Source organism: Rhinatrema bivittatum, chromosome 9 (assembly GCF_901001135.1).
Source record: "Rhinatrema bivittatum chromosome 9, aRhiBiv1.1, whole genome shotgun sequence".
Classification (NCBI taxonomy): Eukaryota; Metazoa; Chordata; class Amphibia; order Gymnophiona; family Rhinatrematidae; genus Rhinatrema; species Rhinatrema bivittatum.
Window position 1 is genome coordinate 169,044,762 of NC_042623.1, and position 24,843 is coordinate 169,069,604.

Sequence of the window (24,843 nt, forward strand, 5' to 3'; positions counted from 1 at the left end):
CCACCCCTTCAACCCCAGAGCCCCAACCATCCATCTGACATCTCCCCAACCCATCCACTGCCATCCCCCATAGAAGCAGGAGACAGTAAGTGTACCACCTCCTTGCTGCAGGGAAGCAGGGATGCCAACGGACTGGAAGATAGGGGATCGGGGTGGGGGGGGGGCTAAGAGTTGATCGGGAGGATCAGTGCATCAGAGAGGTGATCAGGGCTCGAGGTGGCGAAAGCACAAGCATAGTTGTGCACCAGCTCAAAAGATGCACCATGCACAAATATTTTAAAGATCAAAACGTAAGCACACAGGGTCTTCCTCAACCTAACCTCACCTGCCAGGCCTCTCATTTTTTGAGCAGCTAAACACAGTAAAGCCAGGAGGCTGCATTTAGTGGGTTAGTGGAGAATACTTTTCAGCCTCACTGAACTAACCAGCTAATTTAAATTACCCAGTTAGATCCTTCTGAAACTTGCCCTCATAATTTCAAACAATTAAAAATCCTAGAGAGTCTAATAGTACAAAGTGTTACATATTCTAACTACCACCAGACATCAAGAAATTTATTTTCAATAGTGTGTACAGCTCAGCACACGCATGCATGCAGAGGTACACCTAAAGCGGGAACCGCATGGTTTAGAAGATACCATGTATCGCCACCCCAAAAGTACCCTGTGCACGTTTAGTACATGCACAGTTTTAATGCAGGGAGCTGCATAGTTTAAGGTTACGCGTGTGTAAGTGTACTTTATGCAGGTAAATAGCTTTTTTAAATTGGTACAATATAGTATGTTACGTATTTAGCATGTAACTCCTTTGAAGATAATTTTAAAAGAAGTTACATGTTTAAATGTAACATACTGTTGTTGCAATTTTCAAAGCCATTTATGCGTGTAACGTGCACCTGCATGAGTAAGTCCTATGGACAATTCAATGGCACACATTTTAGCAATTTTCAAAAGCTTGCTTACTCGCATAAAAGTGCATTTACGTATGTAAAACCCAATTTTAAGCATGTAAATGCTTTTGAAAATCAGGCCCATTATGCGCAGAGGCAGGCATTTTATAAAGCAGCCTGACGAACGTGTGTACCTTGCTTATGAAAATACTGATGTGTATGTGCTAAGTACCAACTCGCCGAGACCTTCAACAATTTATCCAAGCCTTACAACCCCTACCACCCAAAAACCGCAGGCAAAAGAAGCCAGATTTAATGTGTGACTTGATAGCAGGTGTAAAATCATGCACACGTTTGAGGATGTATACATGTACTCCATTTATAAAAAACATGGAAAATGTGTACATACTTCCATACTCCCACCTAGGACACCCTCTTTGTATGGCCCATGTTGAGTAAGGTCCCAGGCTATGTGTTCGCATATAAAAAAGGAAAGAATTTACGGTCGTTAGTGTCAGGGCGTCATTACTCTCTTCAATATGCTGATGGGGTATGTAGTTGTCAGGGGTGCTCTGTATATGATAATAGGTTGGATATTCGGCAATTTCAATAACTCAGAGGTGAAGACTCCGTTGGAGATTAGGGGTACCTTTTCTTGTATATCGGACAAAGTCATTTACGCTGTGATATGTCCATGTAAATTTATCTACATTGGACATACCAAACGTAGAATACAGAAAAGGATTAATCGAACACAAGAGCAACCTGCGCATTGGTAAGGAGGGAGCTCCTTTGGTTGGACACTGGAGAGAAGCCAACCATTAGGTTGATGTGAGATTTTTTGTTATCACTTGTTTGAGGGGATTTTATTTATTTTATTTAACACTTTTTTATACAGACCTTCATAGTAATAACCATATCGGATCGGTTTACATAGAACAAGGGTATAACTGAAGCAATAAATAAAAGTAATTAACAATAGAGGTGAATAAGGCAAAGTTACATTTAACAAGGAGTAAAAAACTTGGAATGTTTGGATGTGACGTGGGCACTTTGGTGATTGGAACAGAAATTTATTTTTTGGTGGCGTACCTGTCAACCGTGGGGACTGAACATTGGGATTGAATAGGAGGTATTTTATTGATCCCTGTTGTAGTTATATCAAGCTTATTATTTGTTGTGATGTGAAGGTTTGATTAAGGGATCATGTGGACTGATATAAATGTTGGTATTTGGATTTACAAGTGTGAGGTGATGGAAGATTGGATGAGGTTGGGTTTAATTGTCTGTTGAATTGTATGGTTGTTATGGTGTGTATGGTAATGATATAAGGAGAGAATTATGGCTCATTATTTTAAGAATTGAGTGATATAAGAAACGGGTGTCTGGTCGGATTTTTTATGTTTTATGGTTGATTGGTCTGGTAGGACTGGTGTGAAATGGGTCTGTAGTGTAGTTGTATGGTCCGTGGTGGTTTGGAGTGTTTGTTTGTATAATGATCATGATGAGTCAGATGGGTGTTTTGTGGCATGGTTAACTGGCATAGTGGGAGGGGCGTGAGATGGTGGCGTTGTGATGTGGGTTTTTGTTGGATGGCGATTGGTTGTTTTGTGTGTCTGTGAGCATGATGACTTTTTCAGTATGTTTGGTGGGAGAAGTCTTTGGTAACGGAGGAGACGCAGGTGAGCGGTGATTAGTGTGTGTGGTCATGGTATATATCAGGTGAGATGTGTGTGATTTAATGAAGGTGGAGTATGATGATTGGTTCTGAGATCCCTTAAGAAACCAGTCGATGTTGAGGGGGGGGGGGGAGTCATTCAGTGGATCAGCCCCGGGGGTTTACAGGTTTTGGAGAAATTTGTGGTCGGTGAGAAAACTGATTCGTGGAGTGAGACGGTGGAAAGGCAGATTTTGTCCGGTGTTCGCCATTTGTGGAAACATTGATTTAGCACCTTAAAGTTGTGAATCATTTTTTCATTATGGTGTTGGGCAAATATTTTGTGTAATGGTTGGTTTGCATTCCAGGGGCTTGTATGTGGCGCTTGGGGTGACTGGTGCCGTTTTATGTGAGGTGTGTAGTTCATTATCCATCTATATTCTGTGTTTGTTAGTAAGAGTTAGTGGTATAATGAGGATCTTTGTATATCTCTTATAGAGTGAGTGGATGTGTTAATATATATCTTTTATCTCTTTATAGTGGACACTGGGAGTTTATTGGGGGGGGGGGGGGAGATCTCAGACATGCATTGGATATCTTCAAATTAAGTAAGTGGTTTTAATGGTAATGTAAATAATGTGATATCCAATTGGTGGGTGTGAACGTTACATATGTATTGTTTAGGAACTCACTTGTGAGTGGCATCATTATTCGTGGAATTTAAGAGTTTGTTACAGATTTCCCCTGAGGAAGCTCTGGTCGGGTGAAACAAGGCACCTTGTTGGGGTGAACATCGTTGAAGGAAGGGGAATAACATCGTTGAATGAAGAAAATAAGGGGGTGGATGATACCCAATGAAGTAGTGGAAATATTTAGTTAGAATAGTTTATTATATGGTAGGTTTAATACACAGTGCGAGCATTTGATATGTATGTGTAGATTTTATGGGGTAAAAGTTTTTTATGAGGATTGAATGCAGTATGGTTGTGGGATGTATGTGTTATTATAGGGGTGATGGGTTATGACATGTCTGCGTTTTCATGTTTGTGAGATGTGTAATGGGTTTATTATATTGATATGTCTACTCATGTTGAAAGTGGTATGTACTGTATACTTTTGAAGATGTTTTTGTAAAAAATATTGTGTTATTTATAAAAGGATGAAATGCAATAAATTAAATGATATTTTTTAAAACATTTGTATTGTGTGTATAAAAATTAAAAAATATATATATTGTACACTAACTGATGAATTAATTGGTATAGGGGCCATATGGATTAGCTGATTTGATTCCCATTATTGGTGTGTTACTGAAATAATTGGGGGATCTGGTAATTCTCTCGTGGTTGGGTAACACACAAAGAATTTAACCATGTTCCAGATGCTTGTCCTAGTATCTACATGGGAAACAGACAGATCAAACCAGGGGTCTCTCACATCTAAATACTGTACGCCCTATCATTCTGTGTTATAAGTTATGAATAAAAGTGGATTTAGTGTGCATGACTTGTATAGTAACATTGCCCATGGTGACAAAGGTATGCTGGAGAATGTTTTCAGCTAAAGGGGAAAACGTCCCTAAATCACACTGGTAATGAAACTGTGGTAACATTATTAGCCTACAATGAACTTGTTTTAGATGCCGGTACTGCAAGCATCAGATCTGCTGTGGGATGGCAAGTGTGCAGGCTTGGGCTTTGTCAACATCCTTAAGGTGCGTGCTGATGTCCTGCATTCTGCTACCCATGCTTGCCAGCTCAAGAGGTTTTTTTTCCCAGCATTGGTGACCTAGTGACTATACTTTTGGAGCCATGGCCTTGAGCGTTCATATACAAACAGCACCTCTGGATAATTCTTATGCTGGTCCACAGGTAACACAGCCTGCAGAGAATCCCGATTTCTCCAAAACTATGCTCTGCCAACTGACATACCTGGACAGGGTGCCTCACGCGTGGATCCAGGATCCAGACTGGAGAGGAATAACACGTTTGGCCGTCCATAGTACTTCCAAAAAAAGGGAGTAAACCTTGCCAAACTTGTTGGAAATCTCCTTCCTTGAGACTTCTTTTCAGCTGTCTGTGCTATATTCATGCTTTCCATGTATCAGCATGACAGCTGCATGGGCACAGCCAGTGAACATCACGATTTACTGACATTTATAGTGCTGAAAGTTTGAGGAGATTTCAGAAACTTAACACTAGCCACTTCCGAGCAGAAACAGAAGTCAGCAGAAACTTGCCGTTTGTTTGTTTCAACTGCCAAGTGGATTATCTACCAAAAGAGAATATGGCAATGGCACTTTCTAGGCCGCAACTAGAAAAGGTGCTCAGGCCTGCAGGCGACTCCACCACATGGAAGAAAGTAGAGAAGATGGGAAAGGCCGTGCACGATTCCTTCCCGAGAGGACGGTAAACAGAGAGGGGATCTGCACCGGAACTTTTATGAAAGCCTTTGCTGGAGTTGTGGGAAACTTTCTAGGCTTCTCCTTTTGCTAGAGTAACTCATCGCAATCCGGCCCAGCTCAGTGTCTGGAAACCTATAAACCTACTCCCCCCTCGGTTCACAGACATTAGGACCCAAGCCATCTTTCCTTTTGTTATTCCCTGCCCTTTTGGGAAGAAGTGGAGCAAGTCGCAAGGGAGTAAACAGAGAGCCGTCCGTCTGCGGCTTTATCAAGTGCAGCTGAGACTTGCAGGATAAGAGGGTTCTGCGTTCTGTAACTGATTAGTAGTGCCTGGGAAATACCCCCACCCTGGTGAGAGAGAGCTGCCTGCATAACGGGGCCCACAGCCCTATACCTGCTCCGGGAGGCTCTGTTCCAGAGTGCTGCCCAGTAAAAGGATACAAAGAGAGGGCAGCTACTTTCTATAGCATTCACCAGATACTGTGAAACCAACTTTATACATAAAAACACACACACAAAAAAAGAGAGAGCTGGTGGCAGTATGAAAGAAAACCCCCAAACAAAGCAGACCCTATAATATCTCTGCAGAACCTGTATCATTTGCCCAAGTTTTTCCATAGCCTCTACCTGCCAATCACGTGCGGCAGAACACAGCAGCAATGTTCCAGCTCTGTCTTACGACTGCTGCTGGAAATCTCACCACTAACCCCGGTGCGACTTGCTCTCTTGCGCTGTTTAGCCAATATTCGCATGCCAACGATTTTACAAGATGGCTACATTTTGTATGTGCTAGTGCTCAAAAAGTGGCATACAATGCAAGACCTGTGCCTAATTTTTCCCCTCTATCCCCCAATCATTTCTAACTCCCACCCCTGCGGTCTGGTGCTTGTTATCCTGCAGAATCCACAGAGCTGGAAGCCTGAAAATCAGACCCAGATTCATCTCATGACGACATGGCTTAGGGATTAGCATGGAAATAAGAGCTAGATGGAGGAAGCAACCCTGCAAGGACTGGGAATCCCAGACACTCACTCTCCCTGCGATACCTGTCTGCTGCAGAGATCGACTGCCGGAGACAGAAACGTACAAAAGTAACAATAGGAGAAGAAAATGGAGGAGGCTCAAACTGAAATTCATCTTCCAGCTCTCGACGCTTTGTGAAGCCTCTTCAGACAGTCCTGCGTTCTTCTCAGGATGGGCTTTAATGCTGGCCATGAAGCAATCCATGGGTCCTACAGCTGGGTTTCCTTCTCCAGAATCAAAGGACGTGTCCAAGAAGGAACAAACTTTCTTTTCCCCTACACCTACCACTTACTAAAGGACTGGGGCAAGGCCTCTCCCTCAGTTTGGCACCAGGTACTCAGACGCACTCAAACTACTCGGGTTCCAGCTGCCGTCAAGTGCCCAGTAATATACGCATATTGTATTATGCACACAGTCTCAGTACAGCCTTCACATTTATTGATCTAAGCATAGTAAGAATAAGGATTATGAACTACAAAAATAATACTATCAGCATGTTGCCTTCTGATTTGGAATAAGGATTTTTGAAACTATATTTTAAATTGAAAACCTCAGAGTCAGGTATGAAACAGCAGCAAGGGTTTCCAAGATCAGACATTAACTATGGTTGATAGTTTGCAATGTTACTCCATCAGCTGACCACCACTGTACCAGCAGATCTTGGACATAGCTGCAATCACCAAGATATGCTCCACATTTTTAAAGAGCCACCTAAATAATGGCAGAGTTCCTGATTGATGGAGTTCTCTAGGAAGCTTAGTCCATTGCAATGAAACTGCTAGTGAGAGACTGATTTTGAGCTGACGCTAAACCTATAGATCTCTGTGAGGGGCTACATAAAATGTGTTTGTTCCAAGAACCAAAGAATCTGCCTGGTATACTCTTTCAGACAGCTAGATAAATGTACAGGAGCTCTGCCTTGCCGACCCTTAAAGGCCATTGTCAAAGCCTTAAGATTCAGTCTAGATGCAACAGGCAGCCTATGGAGCTCTTTTAGCAGAGGGGAAATATAATTCCCCAGTCACAACCTAAGAATAAGAAGGCAGCCGAGTTCTGGAAAAGCCGAAACTCCTGGAAATACAGGCAGTTATGTAGGTGGGACTATCTGGCAGGCTACACAAGGTACCTAGCAGGCCAAATGTTGGGCATTGCCCATGTTAGTACTGCTGGCTGTTTAGTTTATTACTGAGCTTTGTGGCTGGACATGAGAAGAGTCAGCTGGGGATCTTGTGTACTCGTCTGTCCAAGATGGAGAGGTACCAAGGCAAAAGGCAAAAAATAAATTTTAAAAAAAACCATCTGAGATAAGGAGAAATATCTTGCAGTGGTCACACTCTGACTGGCAGCTGGCTTGAATCCTCAACACTGTGGAGAGAATAACTGGGCAGTCTGGATGGGCCAACTGAGGGCAGAAAAAGACCATTTACTACCTTAAAAGGCTTCACAATAGTGGCACAGGGAAGAGGCTGGAAACTAAAGGCTGGTTAGCCTTATTTCGGTGGTGGGAAAATTAATGAAGAGACTGCTTAAAGAAAGGATAATGAATTATCTTCAAGTCAATGAGTTACAGGATCCGAGATAACATAGGACCTTCCTCTGGTAAAACTGTCAAACAAATCTGTTTGATTTTTTTTGATTGGATGTCTAGAGAATTGGATCAAGGAAGAGAGCCTGATGTGATTTACTTGGATTTCATTAAGGCTTTTGATACGGTCCCACATAGGAGGCTCGTAAATAAAATGAAAAGCCTGGGAGCAGTTCCTAAGGTGGTGGAATGGATTACAAATTGGCTGACTGATAAGACGTCAGCGAGTAGTGGTAAATGAAACCTATTCTGAAGAAAGAAGAGCGATAAATGAAGTTCTCAGGTCTGGGACCAGTTCTGTTCAATATCATTGTGAGTTATATTGCAGAGGGATTAGAAGATAAGACCTGCAACAGAGTGGATACCCCTGCAGGAGCAGAGAGAATGAGAAGTGGCCTAGCAAAACTCAAGAAGTAGTCAAAGGTTTGGCAGGTGGGAGTCAATGCCAAGAACTGCAGAGTCATGCATTTGGGGGTACAGCAATCCAAAGAATTGTATGTGTTGGTGGCACAAACTAGGAGAGTCTGATGATCTGAAGGTGGCGAAGCTATGTGTCAAGGCAGTGGCTAAGGCTAGAGAGATGCATCAAAAAGAGGCAAAACCAGCAGGAAAAAAGAAGTGACAATGCCCCTGTACAGATTCATGAGGAGGCCTCACCTGGAATACTGGGTTCAGTTCTGGAGACCACATCTCAAAAAAGATAAGGACAGAATGGAAGTGGTCCAAACTGGTGTGGAAAGCCATATGAGAGGAGAGTGAAGGACCTGGAATACAGACCTTCACATACCTGAAAGGAATTAATACTGCACAAAAATGGATGGAAAGGAAGCTGTAAAACTAGGGGGTCACGATATGAACCTCCAAGGGAAAAGACTCTGGCACAATGTCAGGAAATATTTCTTCAAGGAAAAGGTGGTGGAAGCGTGGGAAGAGGTGAAGGCAAGAATGGTAATAGAATTCAAAATGGCACAATTAGTGGAAGAGCCTCTTCAAAGATCTGCTTCTGACAACTGGAGCCACCATCACTCACCTCAGGACAAGGAAAAATGTAGGGTCTAGTGATCATTGCACTGTGTGGTCCAATATTCAACTCTTACCTGAACTAAACCACAGTGAGCCCAATCTGTGGAAGTCACCAAATGCAGCATACATGGGTCTGAGGAGATTTATGTTCGTATTTTACAAACTATGCAGAAGCTGCTCAGTTTAATAAATGTGTATTCTAGCCCAAAAATATGCATTAATATTTGCAATGCAGGAAACACAGAAGTCCATAGTCAAAAGTATTTAGCTGGATAGTGCAGACGTTATCTGGCTAAATACAGACTTGGGCACTTAGCCGGATAATAAGTTAGCCAGCTAGAATTTAGACAATTAAGTTAGGGGCGTTCCGGGGGTGTAACTGAGAAGAGTTAAATTAGCTGGCTAATTCTGGTTGGGTCAAAGAGCTCTCCTAAAATTAGCCAGATAAGTTTATCCGGCTAACTTTGCTATCCAGACAGCGACTGAATCTAGACCTATTCAGACAAAATTGCGTACATATATTTTATGCACATAACAACTGTAATATATATGCATAACCACCCTGTTACATGCAGAGGCATGTATTTTATAAAGACTGCGTGTACTCTGCTTCTGAAAATACTTAGCTGTGCTTGTACTTTCAATCACCAATTCACCTTTCAGCACATCACCCCGACCTCCCACCTAAAAACTGCAGACAAGAGACCAGGGCAATTTCACTTCCGTGACTTAATTAGCAGGTGCAACAGTAACATGGAATAGACTTAGTTTTTGGGTTCTTGCCAGGTTCTTATGGCCTGGGTTGGCCACTGTTGGAAACAGGATGCTGGGCTTGATAGACCCTTGGTCTGACCCAGTATGGCATGTTCTTATATACAGACAAGTTTAGCAATACATGGGCATAAACTGCTTACGAAATAGTAACTTGTACGCTTACTTCCAAAATCCACCCTGGAATAGTCCCCTTTTCCTCCATGTTAACATCTACACGCAATACCTCGAGGACACCCTTACTCATGAGGTTTCCAAAATAGCCAAATGATGGGTACATGCTACTTCCATCTGTATCCACTGCGTAATGCTCTGAAAATGACTTCCAGTAAGAGCAGGAATCGGGACTGCAAGAGGACAGTTCCTATCTGGAATCTGAGTGCTGAAAGCTATGGAGAAGTTGGATCACCAAGAAAAGGGAACATTAAGAAAGCAACAAACCTCTGTGTTTAGCCAGTTAACAAAGGGAAAAGGAAAAAGATGGTAACCCTAAGGAGGAAGCAGAAATGATAAGAGCAAGAAGGTTGGTATTCCAAAAAGCATCAGGAGAAACTAAAGAAGGCAGGAAGGCTTCGAAGAGCAAAGACCCAGAGAAGAAAACTGCCCCACCAAACAAAGCAGGAGATAAAACCTCCACTCTTCTTCTGGTGTCTTTGTGCCGGTTCTATATCCCAGCTATCAAACGTCTCCTGGGTTTAGCCTCCTCCCTAAATACCTTAATTGTCAGACATATACTGTGCACAGCCCCAACTACTCCTTGGGATCTGGAGAGCTTAAAAACCACCACCTGGACCACTGTTGAGGCCTGGACGGCTGCAGTCGAATGCCATGCAAAAGAGAAAGCGTGCAGCCAGAGGAGAGCAAACCATGGAAAGCCCTGCAACTTCATCTGGGCCCGGGTACAGATGACGACGACCACGGCCCCGTGATCCTGCCTCCCATCATAAATAGCCAACCCAATGTAATCAGGAAGGAGGAATCCCCTCGGCTAAAAATTTCAGCAGAAGAAAAAGCCGCACACTGTCAAACAAAAAAAAAAGCAAAAACAGAAAAAAAGAAAATGAATGTGGCCCAGCTCCTAATTCTTTTCCATATTTTCGCCACTTAACTCTATAACTCATTTCTATCCACAGGAGGTAAAGAGCTGCATTGTTTTCAGTGGTAATATGGTCTATATGGTAAATTATGGCAGCAAGCCTAGGAGCAAAGTATAAAATGTTCTCCTTCCATGGAAAATTAGGGCTACCTGGTTTCTACCCCAGGGCACTAACAGAAAACAGGCAGAAAAAGGAGCAAAAAATGAAAAATTTGCAAAACAAAAAAAAAAAAACCCACAAGAAAATAAGTAAAAAAGCAAACAATCCCCCTCCAAATAAAATGAACAAAATAAAAAGCAAAAAAGAATGACAAGAGAAAATATTTTTACCTTGGCACCTAAAAATTCTGGCTGGCATTTGTTTTCAAAATATATTTTTCCACCCCTGCTTGCTCCCCTTTACTTATAAATGAATAATGTTCGAGCTGTTTACTTTTTCCAGCTGAGAAACTGTATATTCCCTAACGCTTTCTTCCTTGGCAGTGAACGCTATTGAAGGACCTCCTCATGATTGCCTTCCAACATCCCATTGCCGTATGTTCATCCCTTTTTGGTCATTGAAGAGGAGGAATTCCTGCCAATCGGCAGTCAATCTCTGACCCACCAGGGCTCACTCTGTATGGATACATTTAAGTCTCAAACAGTTACAGTGACACAGACTCTGACAAAGATATATTGAGAAAATCCAGGCCACGGTCAAACCTAACGCCGACTACGTCACACCTCTCTATCGGGCATCTTTCAACCATGTCAAGCTGGAAATATGAATTGTGTGAAGGTTAAGAAGAAAGATAAGTTACCTCCACACAACCACCAACTCAGGTTCCACCATGCTCTTCATCAGGAACCTAGTCCCTTGCCCCAAATATGTTCTGGATTTTGACCCACTCTAGCCAACTGATGGTCTGCAATTATATTATAATCCCCTTCTATTAACATCCTTTCTTCCAGAAGAGTCGATTCTAATATGACAGAGCTCAGCAATAGCATTTGGCCCATACAAATTTAAGAGGCTCTGAACCACTCTGACGCTGCCTTCAGAATCCATCTTTTTCTGTCACAGGAAGTTAATCCATTCAGATATTATAATGGCCGCCTCTCTCTTCTTTGTTCCTCTCAAAAGACACCAAGAAAGATTCTCCCACCCCATCTTGTCCTATGCTTGCAATGTTTCGCATACGACAGAACTTCCATATTATTTATTCATTTAAAGACTAAGGGTATTTTTTTTTCCTCTTAACAGAATTATTCAATCATTTAACATTCCAAGAACAAAAAACTTGCTCTATAAATATCATATGATGCAAGAAAGGTATACAGAACCCCCAGATTCCATCCAGGGTCTAGGGAAGAGTGGGCAACAATCAAAATGCCTATCCTGCAAAGGCACTCCATGAATGCCACCCAGGGAGCGAGAAGACATCTCTCTTCTCACAGCACACATCCAAGGTTCGACCCACATTGCCTACGTACCTGACAACATACTCTCTCTCTCTGCTCTCCATCACATGCCCCAACGCTCACACAAACTCTTCGCCCCCACTTACACAGCTGCAAGCATCCAGCGGCTCTGCCCCACCAACTCCCCCAACTGAAAAAGACGATTAGGCTGCATTAAGTAACAAAACATATATTCTTCCACTAACATACTGAATATAGCCTCTTAAAACCCTGCTACATACAAATAAGTACCGCCTGCGGTCCCAACTCGCCTAGGTGCATCAAAGGAAGTCCTGCATGGCATCAAGATGAGAAGAACATTTTTTTTTTTTTTTTAAGAGGAAGAGAAAGAACAGGGCAGGGTTTTGCATTGCCTCTTTCTCCCTCAGCCAACCAGAGCCTGCTGCTGTCTGCCAACGTTCTTAAAGCCCAGCTCCTCGCTCCCTGCTAAGGAAAGTCACTTCCATGGCACTGCAGCAACTTGTTCAGAGTTAGCGCATCGGATGGCAAGACATGAAATACCTTACAAAGCACATCTGGACAGTTTGGGAACACAAAAGTCCAGCTGACTTGTACAGGATTCTACTCTTCAAATTTCATTCCCCAGAAGTGTAGAGAAAAAAACAAAAACAAAAAAAGGTTTCACATGCCGACATCTGTTCAGAGGAAGAGGCATGTAACAGATCGTGTACTGCAGCTGCATCAGATCCCGGTCACTGCAGGAGATGTTCTCTTATCCCTATGGGGGGCGGGCTCCCCAGGCATTCCCAGGGTGCTCCATCCCTTTCCGCGCAGGCCGGGCCACTCTTCAGCGTCCTGTGCAGCAGAATCATGAGCTCCTCGGCCGCGCTTGCCCTCTGGTGGCACAGCTCCTCCGCCAGTACCTTTCGACGCACCGCCTGCCACAGTGCGGCAGGACCCGTCATCCCCGCGCAATCGTGGCAGCGTCATCTTTGGTCAGCTCCTCTGGCTGCAGATTGGCGGGCTCCCTTGACAGCTGCACTCTGGCAGCCTGGACTCTCTGGAGAAGTGGCAGCTTTTACGGAGCTCACGCCCTCATCTGGGCTTAATAAAAGCAGGCTTTGCATGGATTTGTATCCTCCCGTTTTGCCGAGTAAAGCCGCCGAGAGAGGATCTTTAAGAGATGTAATCGATTCCGCACTACCACATACGCAGGCTGCTCCTTTTGGATTTAACAGCAGTCGGGGGGGGAGGGGGGGGGACACTCAAAAACGCCCGCTGAGCCCAAACTTTCAGCTCACACAGCTTTCTGACAAATATTAAGAAATCAATCCTTTATCTCCCATGAAAAAAAAAAAAAAAAGTCTCCAATGTACAAAACAAGATCTAAGATGGATCCAAAAAGAGTGGGACAGCACTTTAATAAGTATTGCTCCATCTCTGCAGCAATATCCAATTAACAATTCCCAGGAGGGTGCAAGCTCTCTATTCCAAATGTTCTGTCAGCTAAAGGAGCTCCGGCTCACGCTGAGGTAGATCTTCAAAAAATACCCGCGCACTAACAAAAGAACACCAGATTTTATAAGATACGCGCATAGCCGCGCGTATATTATAAAATCCGGGGTCGGCGCGCGCAAGGCTGCGCAAAATCGGCAGCGGCCTCGAAGGGAACTTTCCTTCCTCGTCCCCCCACCTTCCCTTATCTACCCCACCCCCCAGCCCTACCTAAATCCCCCCCCCTACCTTTGTTGGGCAAGTTACGCCTGCTTGAAGCAGGCGTAACTTGCGCGCGCCGCCCCAGCACAGGCCGCAGTGCCGGGGGACTCGGGACCGCCCTCCGGCCCGCCCCCGAACCATTGCCATGCCCCCCCGGACCCGCCCCCTGCCATGCCCCTGGACACGCCCCCTCCCGCCCCTTTTAGGAAGCCCCGGGACTTACACGCGTCCCGGGGCTTTGCGCGTGCCGGCGGCCTATGCAAAATAGGCGCACCAGCGTGCGAGTGCCCTGCGCGCGTAAATCCAGGAGGATTTACGCGCGCAGGGGTTTTAAAATCTACCCCATTATTTTCTAGCTTCCAGTTAGACAGACTTTCTGCAGTAAAGGCAAACTGAGAAATGAAGATTATACAACCGAGGGTTGTCGGGCCAAATATGTTTGGTCTCCCTTCTGGGGATATATCTTTGTTACTCAAAAAACTGTCGAGTGCCACTCGGGCTGCGATTCTGGTTAACTGGAAGGCGTTTTCCCCAGCTCTGGTTAACCAGTGCTCGGTTTCTACTGGAGGTGAACGTGTTGTCCGAGGTCTGCGAGTAAGTCAAACACCTTCACCGGACCAGGGCTCGCTTTTTGTTTTACTATAAAAAGGAATCCAGCTGAGTGTAGGTGGCTTGAATCCGAAAGTATAAAACGCTATTGTTAAATTACAGTACCACACATGTTGGGAGGGTGACCTCATTTATTTATCATTATACTTATTTTTCCCTGCTACATCAAGGGTGCATCAAGCGAATTACAACATGAGCACAAAATATTTCTAACTGCAACAAGACAGCAAAAATATGAAAGACAAAAACAAGAACTACATAAACACCATATTAAAGGACGGCTACTACAAACTTCAAGTACTAAAAAAGCTAAAACCACTCCTCTACAATCAGGATTATCGTACTGTACTCCAATCAATGCTCTTCCCAAAACTAGATTACTGCCAAGCAGTCCTATTGGGCCTTCCGGCATCCACCATAAAACCAATGCAACTGCTTCAGAAGGCAGCAGCCAGAGTGCTCACAAACTGCCAAAGAACAGATCATATTACCCCAATCCTTAAAGAATTACACTGGCTACCCATCCCATACAGAATCCAATACAAAGCATTGACTCTCATCCACAAAACACTTTATAACCAGAATATAGACTGGTTCAATGCTGCATTGCATTTTCAGACACCTAAAAGGAGCTTACGTTCTTCAAACACTGGACTTCTTCCAACCCCCTCTCCAGAATCAACACACCTTAACGCAGTCAGGGAACACGCCTTTTCTTTGGCAGGACCCAAACCTACCAACCGAGCTAAGAATGAAACCCCAAATACAAACCTAAGAAAAACCTAAAGACATGGCTATTCCAAAAAGCATTCGTTTGAATCTTACTCTCTTTGCAACAAGCACCATCTCCCATACAACAACTGCCCTATCCACAAACTCCATGCATGTTAAAAACATTCTACGTCTCTCTTTACACGACGCTTACCTACACTAACGAAGTTTATATTATGTGATATAATCCGTTTTGAATAACACGCGACCATATTTATGAAGTTAACATGTTAACTGTCTCCTCCTTAAGATTACTCCACATAAGAATGTCTGTAACACCAACTGAGTTCACCTTAATCTTCAACTAATGTATCTTAAGCCCTTTCTTAACAAACGCTGTAAAAATGTCAATTTCATTGTAAGTAACTGTTTATCTTTTGTAAATCAATGTGATATACTAGTTCGAATGTCAGTCTATAAAAATAAATAAGAGAGAGAAGGTCACACGTCCTTGCAGAAGCTCTGACAAAAATCAGATTGAGGCAGCATCGATGCCCCTATAATCAGCAACCTACTGGGACAGAATAAAGAAATTCCTTCATGTGAACTAATGTGAATGTGCATATATCAGAAACATCTGCACACTTTAAACCTAAACAAGATTTTTCTTTATAACCAAAAAAAAAAACCAAAGAAGTTTTCATAATCCAGTCTTTATCAGATTGGAAAACAAACCCAACCAATCAAGAGGCTTTTGAAAGATTTATTTGAAATGTTAGAAAGATTCAGATCAAGATCTGCCAGGGATCCATTGGGTAAAGGCCCTGCTCCATCCGAGCTGGCTTTCACCAGCATTTTAGCATTCCACAGTGGAATATAAATTGGCCCTTGCAACAGGGGAAAGAGAGCCATCAGAATTTACAGCATATATAATCTCAATAAATTCGCCCCACTAATGCAGGGCTTCCCAAACCTGTCCTGGGGACCCCACAGCCAGTCGGGTTTTCAGGATGTCCACCGTGAATATGCAGAAGATAAATCTGCATATACTGAGTCTCCATGGTATACAAATTTATCTCATGCATATTCACGGTGGATATCCTGACTGGCTGTAGGGTCCCCAGGACAGGTTCAGGCAGCCCTGCACTAATGGTCTCTAACAAAGTTAATCAATCTAGATTTGTAATCTTAAATCTGTTTTCCAAACCCTCAGTGCCCTCATAATCCTATTATCCTTCATTAAAGAGTGGCAATTTATCAATTAATTCTCCATCTCAACAACCCTTACCATAGCAGGAATAATGGAAGTGGAGTAGTAGCCTGGGGCCGGGTTCTAACCCATTCCTCAGGACACACCTAGCCCGTCAGGTGTTCAGATATCCAGAATTCATATGCATAAGATAGATCTGCATACAACGGAGGCAATGCATGCAAATTCATTCTGGGTATCTTGAAAACTTGATGGCTATGCATGTCCTAAGGACAGGGTTGAGAATCCTTGGCCTAGCGGTTAGCGCAGCAGGCTGTGAACCAGGTAAGCCAAGATTCAAATCCCGCTGCCACGCCTTGTGACCTTGGGCAAATCAATTCATCCTTCACTCTCTCAGGTACAAACTTAAGGGCTCACTTACTAAAGGTTTTCTCCCATTTTATGTCTACAGGACAAATGTTTAGTAAATAGGCATGTGAACCCTCTGGGATGAAGAAATACCTACAGTACCTGAATGTAATCCACTTTCAAGTGTCATGAAAGGTGGAATGTTTTACTACATTTTCTTGCGGACTAATTTTATTTTCAAACATAGCCACTTCTTGCTATATCGGGCCCAACCCCCAAGTAACCACAGATTCCCAATGTAAAATATCTAGCCATAAAGTTTCAAGAATAATCTCTCTTGGTGGGACAAGACTTTCCAAATCCTTTTGACCCAAAAAGGATTCTTTAAAAAGCACCAAGGTTAAAAAAAAAAAAAGAAAAGGGGGGGGGGGAGTTGAGCATGAAATTTTTTTTTTTTTTTTTAACCTTGACAGAGTTTGCAGATTTTCTGCAGAAGAGAACCAGACACTCTCCCTTCTTAATCATGGATTCCTCCTGTGCATTCATTAATTTAAAGGTACCAAAGCCCAAGCAGCTCACCGCCATGATAAGAGCCCTTGAGTCCTCTCCCACAGGCCATCACCACCTTCTGCTCCAACATAGCAAGCACTCCAGTGTCACCAGGTCCTGGGAAGAAACGCCAAGAGGCCCCAATCAGGTCGGTTACTGTGGGACTGCAGGAGGCTGGGATCAAGCGTGAACGTTTGCTCAGCTGCAGCAAGTCTGGATTAAGGGAGCTCACCGAGCCCAACCACTTTCACTGCGCTACCCAGCACCGAAACCTCCGGCAAGTTCCCAACTGCAGTGCCACGAACCAGGAAACGTTCTATACTTCCCGGAAAGTGTCACATCCAAGGAAAGATAAATATGGAGGTTTACCCATGCCAAAAAAAAAAAAGCCACAAAAAGCACCCAAAAGGGAACATAGAACAGGAGCACTAGCAAGCATTGCAACCATGGTCATCCTGGAGCGGAAACGAGGTTCTAAACGAAGAGGTCACAGGTCGAGGCTTCTAGGGAATAGGCTCAGGGTAACATCAAAAACGCTGAATGTATGGAATGGCCTTCTGGCTGAGAAAGCAAAAGCAGGGGCAGGTTTTAAGAAAGCTTGCAATAAGCAAGAGGATTTCTAGTTGTGAAGAGGTGAAAGATAAGTCAGAAATCCACTGGAATCTAAGGCATACTAGATGGGCCTTAACCATATTCTATGTTTCACATCTCTTGTGCACAGGCAAAACCACAAGGTACTTATGGTAAAGGAGGTATCTTATGCTAAGAAGAGCAAGCAGCACTGTTCAGCGCCCCCCCTAGTAAAAAGTGACTTACACTATAAGAAGCACATTCACAGCACCTGTTGGGAAGGGCTAGGTGAATACATCTGGCATCATAAGCTGGAGGTTCACCTGAGTCTCACTTTCTTTAAATCTGAACTACCTGCCTGGCCCTACCCATTTGGTTTGATATCCATGTCAGAAGTGACAAGTTCAGAGGGCCCTTCAGGGGAGGATAAATAGACTGCCTTAGTATTCCAAAGGTCAGAGCACCTGCACAATCTAGCACAACCCTAGCTGAGCCCTCTCTGTTTTTGCTGAAACTTTAACCCTGTCAAGCTCCATAAAACAAGCAACGCAAAAGAAAACTAAGTTTTAAAAAGGTGCATCCACTACAACGAAGCCAACTGAGCTGCTGTGACATTACAGTATATCACCAGCTTTTACAAGTACTGAGAGTTTGGATTAGTCCTCTCCATTCATAGATGTTTCACTTTACCCTATACAGCTGTTGCCTTAAAATGTTTAAGAACATTCCCAGAGGTTCCATAAGGAAGAGTTCTGACCCCAGAGTGTGATTAACTAGCCTGGCTAATAATCGAATGGGAAACTTTCAAGAAACACTGGGTATTAAAAGATGGGGGTTTGATGGCTCAGGAAAAGGCACTACTCAGGTTAAGCTGGTACAGCACTAAACTTGGCAACGTTATTAAACCATGATCTCCTCACCTCTGTAGACAGATGACATCTGAAGAAAGGACCTACAGTATGTGGCCTGAAAAGCTCATGTATATTCATCATTGGTAGATAAATCTTCTATAGGCCCAATAAAGAGGTAATACAGCCTGCAAAGCTCCTGTTTTCTTCAGAACTCTGTCTTACATGATTACAGTTTGTTTTTAATAGTGTTTTTATTATGATCATTTGCTTTAGAAGCTACTGATTTTTCATCTAATAAAAGTTTGATGTACGGCAGAATAGCAACTTGGCTTTGTGTTGCCCAGAACTACTCTACTTTAATGCTGGTCTACTCCTCCTAAACCAACTTTGACAAAAATCATGGAATGCTTCCCAAGTCTCACTACAGAACCAGTGGGGCCAAGTCCTACAGTTCGTACAATCACATAGCTCAACAGCGTACACTGTTCCTGAACAAACCATTTCTATGTGGTTGTACAAACAATACTGTATGTATCCGCCCCGTTGTAAACATTCCTGAAGCATGTTTCTTATTTTAGCTCACCTTAGAAGATAGAACAGTCTGCCCACTGCCAACTGTGAGGTTAGTCTCAGTAAAACTGAACCATTCTACTTCAAAAACTCTCTGTACAAAACCTGTATTACTTGGCATCACATCAGATGTATAGTTTCTCTTTTAAAAGGTAAGTGGTGTGTGCCTTGGCTTACCTGGACAGGGAAGTCTCTGAGATGTGCCATGTCCCGCAGCGACAACATCTATCCAACGTCAAGTCACTTTGGTTTATTTGTGCAATCTATATCCCAAGTTGTCAGGTGTGCAAGGCAAAAGTCTTTCTCCAATTCCACAGATCAGCAGAAATCAGGATTTTAACAAGCTAGTCCACAGCCACTGCCCTCCTCAGGAGCTGATCAGATTTAGCTGAGCTGATGGTGGTACCACCTCTAGGGATCTTCTACACTAGCAAAATATGCCCTTTAGCCAAGGGAGTCCATTAACTTCTGATTATTTCACGTCTCTTAAAGGAACCACACTAGTCTGAAAAGGCAAGCCCCAAGACTGGACTACTAGGGTTACCTCCTCAGCATCAGTTTTAACAGTTCACTCCTACCCTGCCAGATCTTGCCCAAAAGCAATGAAGCTAACCCTCTCTGATAATCTTTCTCCTACCTTCCCCAAGTCATTACTACACCAGTCAAAATACTCACTCTCTCCAGTTCCCAGTATGCCTTCCCATATCCATTTAGCTTTTCATGCAGACTGCTGTGCCATGTGTAACTGGCACAGCAAAGGCGCCTCTACTGTTGCCACTTGTTGATCCCAGAGTCCTCCTCACTACAGTGTTTCCCTCCAACCTCCAGGAATGGGTAGTTTCTCTCACTGCACTGGATCCCCCTCAGGACCTAGCAGTGATTCCTTACTGCGCTGACTCCCGCTGAGGACTCAGCAGTGTCTCTCACTGTACTAACTCCTCCAAGGGACCCAGCAGCGTCCCTCACGTCACTAGCTCCCCCTCAAGATCCAAAAGTGCCCCTTACTGCACTGGCTTCAGCCAGCCATCCCAAGCCCTAAAACACACCTGCAGATCCCATCTATCTAGAGGCTTCTTCATTGCCTTTTAATTAGGAGTAGGTCAGCGGTAAGACAATTCCTGAAGTCCAGGTCAGCACTGGGCGAGTTCAGGTCATTCACGACTGAAAATCACCTCTGCGACACTATAGCCAAAAGCCAGTTACCCGATCTGAAACACAAAATTATATTTACAAAAAAAATCATATGCTATTAAAATGGAAACATTTGCATCACGATCATACAAGATGGAAAAATACATCAAAAATGTTTTGTAAACAACAAATCTGAAAGCATGTTTGATCTCAGAAGTTATAAAATCAAAGCCCAACCGTTAACACGCACGCCACCACGCAGTTCCTCCCTCCCCAATACCTGGAGGCAGTAGCAGCTCTAGTGAGAAGCACTAAGATCAAATTCAAGCAGCAAGCTTCACTCCCCAGTAGTACCTCCAGGTAGGTAGGGGGCTCGCAGCAGAGAGAGGACTCAGCTGATTGGCTACAAAGCAGGAAGGAACTGCAAGCTAACTTGGGCACTGGGCAGAAGGAGACTAAGCTCCACCCCACCCCACCCCATCCCCATGTATCTCAAGGCAGGACTCAGCTGATTGGCTGCAAGAAGGAGCAGGAACTAGAAGAAGGAGGAGGGGGGAGGGGTATAAACTCCGCCTCGGCTTCACTCCCGCCCAGTTCTCTACTAGCACGATTGCAGGAAACCGGGTGAAAGATTCAGGCTCAGCAGATTGGCTGCAGGCAACCAGGAAGTTAAACTAGAAGGCAGCTAAGCTACTTTATACTTAAGCTTTTCTGTACTGCTGCAGCAGATTGTTAAAGTGGATCTATAAGAAAAATATGTATCGCCTATTTCTGCAGCTTTTTTGTTTCTTGTAGGATGAATCGTGCTAATAGCGCAAGGAGGCAGAGAGCAGTAACCAGCGTAAAAGGGGGGGGGCGGAGTGACGTCATTGCTCAAGGCGCAGCCGCAGTCCGTGCTGGGGCGAATAGTTCTGAATCCTTGATTTAAAGCCAATGTTTCTTTTTAAAGAAAAAAAATCACCGATAGACTTCCCTGCACTACAATACCCAGCAGACTCTGGGGAACGCTATAAGCAGAGCGCTGACTTCTGGGGATTATAGGTGTTTGGTTTTTGTTTTTGGTTTTTTTTTTTATAAATACGTGACAGTCGCTGAAGCCTGCAGTGAATAACCTTTTGGAGAGGTAAAAGTCAAGTGGTCAGAGCAATGGGCCCTGAACCAGGGGAGCCAGACTTCAGTTTCCACTCAGGAATTGCTAAAGGCAAATTATCGCTCCCTCTGGAACCAATGAGAGCGGTTGCTGAAGGCTGCCAGCTATAGAGAGCAGACATCAGGGCAAGACCCTTAGGAGGGCTTGAGCCAGTGTTGGCTCTGAAGTTCAGAGCAGGCGTCATGAGGAAACAAATTGTTTAACTGCAAGTCCCAGGATGCTGTTCGCGTACTTCTGACGCAGATTGCGGGCTGTACTTGTTTTGGTAGGCTCATGCCCATGCATCAGTGAGTGCAAAGCGCAGGATGACTTTTTGATGCATGAATGTTTCATCTGTGCTGCGATTTCCCTCGATTGCATGGAATATCATGGGCGTTATAATAGGATATATTTTTATTCTAATCCCGGGAATCTACTATAAATATGACAATTTATGAAAAATATGTGTTAAAGTGTGTGCTATTACCAATCATTTCTGTAGCACTCATTTTATTCACCAGGAGACTGGTGAATAAAATGAGAAGCTTAGGAGTGAGTGCCGAGGTGGTGGCCTGGATTGCAAACTGGTTGACGGACAGAAGACAATGTGTGATGGTAAATGGAACTCTCTCTGAAGAGAGAGCGGTTTTAAGCGGTGTACCGCAGGGATCGGTGTTGGGACCGGTCCTTTTCAATATCTTTGTGAGCGACATTGCGGAAGGGATAGAAGGTAAGGTATGTCTTTTTGCGGATGACACTAAGATCTGCAACAGAGTGGACACGTCGGAAGGAGTGGAGAGAATGAGACGGGATTTAAGGAAGATGGAAGAGTGGTCGAAGACATGGCAGCTGACATTCAATGCCAAGAAGTGCAAAGTCATGCATATGGGGAGTGGAAATCCGAATGAACTGTATTCGATGGGGGGAGAAAGGCTGATGTGCACGGAGCAGGAGAGAGACCTTGGGGTGATGGTGTCTAATGATCTGAAGTCGGCGAAACAATGTGACAAGGCGATAGCTAAAGCCAGAAGAATGCTGGGCTGCATAGAGAGAGGAATATCGAGTAAGAAAAGGGAAGTGATTATCCCCTTGTACAGGTCCTTGGTGAGACCTCACCTGGAGTATTGTGTTCAGTTCTGGAGACCGTATCTCCGAAGAGACAGAGACAAGATGGAGGCGGTCCAGAGAAGGGTGACCAAAAAGGTGGAAGGTCTTCATCAAATGACTTATGAGGAGAGATTGAAGAATCTAAATATGTACACCCTGGAGGAAAGGAGGAGCAGAGGTGATATGATACAGACTTTCAGATACTTGAAAGGTTTTAATGATCCAATGACAACGACAAACCTTTTCCATAGGAAAAAAATCAGCAGAACCAGGGGTCACGATTTGAAGCTCCAGGGAGGAAGATTCAGAACCAATGTCAGGAAGTATTTCTTCACGGAGAGGGTGGTGGATGCCTGGAATGCCCTTCCGAAGGAAGTGGTGAAGACCAGAACTGTGAAGGACTTCAAAGGGGCGTGGGATAAACACTGTGGATCCATAAAATCAAGAGGCCGTCAATAAAGAGTGGGTGGCTCGCCAGAATGACGGCTACTGCCTGGAGATAATACCCTTATTCAATAAACATACACATGGTTACTGTGACTCCAACATCACTCTAAGCTACAACAGCAAGAGGAAATGTGGAAAAAAGGATTCGCACTCACAAAGTGGGGAGTAGCTGGCTTGTTACGGCGGTTACTACCCCAAACCAAATAAGCCTGATACTTCACTTTCAATACATATCCAGCATAGCTCTCTGCTTCAACGGCAGGGGAGAAGAAAAACTGATACTTCACGCATAGCTCTCTGCTTCAACGGCAGGGGAGAAGAAAAACTGATACTTCACGCATATCCAGCATAGCTCTCTGCTTCAACGGCAGGGGAGAAGAAAAAAGGATTCGCACTCACAAAGCGGGGAGTAGCTGGCTTGTTACGGCGGTTACTACCCCAAACCAAATAAGCCTGATACTTCACTTTCAATACATATCCAGCATAGCTCTCTGCTTCAACGGCAGGGGAGAAGAAAAACTGATACTTCACGCATAGCTCTCTGCTTCAACGGCAGGGGAGAAGAAAAACTGATACTTCACGCATATCCAGCATAGCTCTCTGCTTCAACGGCAGGGGAGAAGAAAAAAGGATTCGCACTCACAAAGCGGGGAGTAGCTGGCTTGTTACGGCGGTTACTACCCCAAACCAAATAAGCCTGATACTTCACTTTCAATGCATATCCTGCTTCAACCGCAGGGGAGAAGAAAAACTAATACTTCACGCATATCCAGCATAGCTCTATACTTCAACGGCAGGGGAGAAGAAAAACTGATACTACACGCATATCCAGCATAGCTCCCTGCTTCAACGGCAGGGGAGAAGAAAAACAACCAATAAGGGCTGAATAACACAGTCTGGGTAAAACAAATAAACATGGGTGTAGCTTGCTTATTGCGGCGGTTACTACCCCTACTACCCCTAACTAATCAAGCTTGATATTTCACTTGCTTGCAGCTCCATCACTGCTCTCTACATTAATGGTGGGGGTGGAAGGGAAATAGAACCAAAGAGCTAAGAGAAACAGATAAGTATGAGAAAAAAATGTGAAGCTTGCTGGGCAGACTGGATGGGCCGTTTGGTCTTCTTCTGCCGTCATTTCTATGTTTCTACACATCACTGTACAAATACGCATAAAAGATAGTGTGTGGAGCAAGCACTATGGAGTCAAGATATACAGACAAGACAAATAAGCAGTAGGGAATACAGAAAATGGGAGCAGTGTACTTTAGGGTTTGTGCAGTCAAAAAAAATGTTTTTTATTCATTTCATTTTGATTTAGTATGCACTAAAATGAAACAATGATTTCTTAGCGTCCAGTCAGATGAGTCCAGAACAAGTGGGTTATGTATCTCTACCAGTAGATGGAGTCGGAGCAAGCTGACGTCACAGTACATACACCCCTGCAGTGATAGCCAGCCAGTATTCTCCATCTCCAGCAGATGGTGAACGTGAATCTCCCTACTGGGGATTGCTTCATTTTAAAGAAAAGGGGAATTCAAGAAATAAATTCGCCCCACTCTCCTTCAATGATAACAAATGGACCCTCCCATAGTTGAGAATTCCTGAGGTGATTTCCGTGGTCCCTCAGATGGGTGCCTTAGTCCGTTAGCTGATTTTTCAGCAGGTGTGGATTTAGCTGCTGGAGCAGCTGAAAGGCGGTGGGTGTAGGAAGCCGAGCACGACAGTGACGGCAGATGCCCTCGCCTCCTGCAGCTGGAAACAGTCTCTGTACTCAGCCAGATAAGGCTGAGCTCTGGTAAGTTTAAAAAAAAATTAATTATGCAGAAACTTCCAGGGACTTAGAAGGAAGGGTTTCTTCCTACCCCGGTGTCTGTGCTTGGCGCGCCAGTCTGACATCCCGCTCTGTGGGAGGTCTAGGGATGTGGACAGCCTGGCAGGTTGAGCAGCTGCCTGAGGCTAGGCCCCGCTCCGAGACTTTTCTCTACGTGCCGCGTGGTAGGCTGCAGCGGCTTTTCGTGTGCTTACTAAGGCTGCCCTCTATAG

At 44.2% G+C, this 24,843-nt stretch overlaps 1 protein-coding gene across 6 annotated transcripts in view; it reads right to left on the minus strand.

Moving 5' to 3' along the window:
- The window catches only part of STK25 (serine/threonine kinase 25), a 116,785-nt gene that overhangs the window by 55,491 nt on the left and 36,451 nt on the right, over nucleotides 1–24,843 (minus strand). For 4 of the 6 annotated variants that reach the window (XM_029615265.1, XM_029615262.1, XM_029615259.1 and 1 more), the window contains exons 1-2: nucleotides 20,395–20,555; nucleotides 19,161–20,191 (exon numbers count right to left, since the gene is read on the minus strand). In XM_029615265.1, coding sequence (XP_029471125.1) covers nucleotides 19,161–19,208 — 48 coding nt within the window. In that variant the 5' untranslated portion in view covers nucleotides 19,209–20,191; nucleotides 20,395–20,555. Of the gene's footprint in view, nucleotides 1–19,160; nucleotides 20,192–20,351; nucleotides 20,556–24,843 lie in introns of those variants that run through there. The other 2 variants (XM_029615260.1, XM_029615261.1) reach the window with 2 other exon arrangements.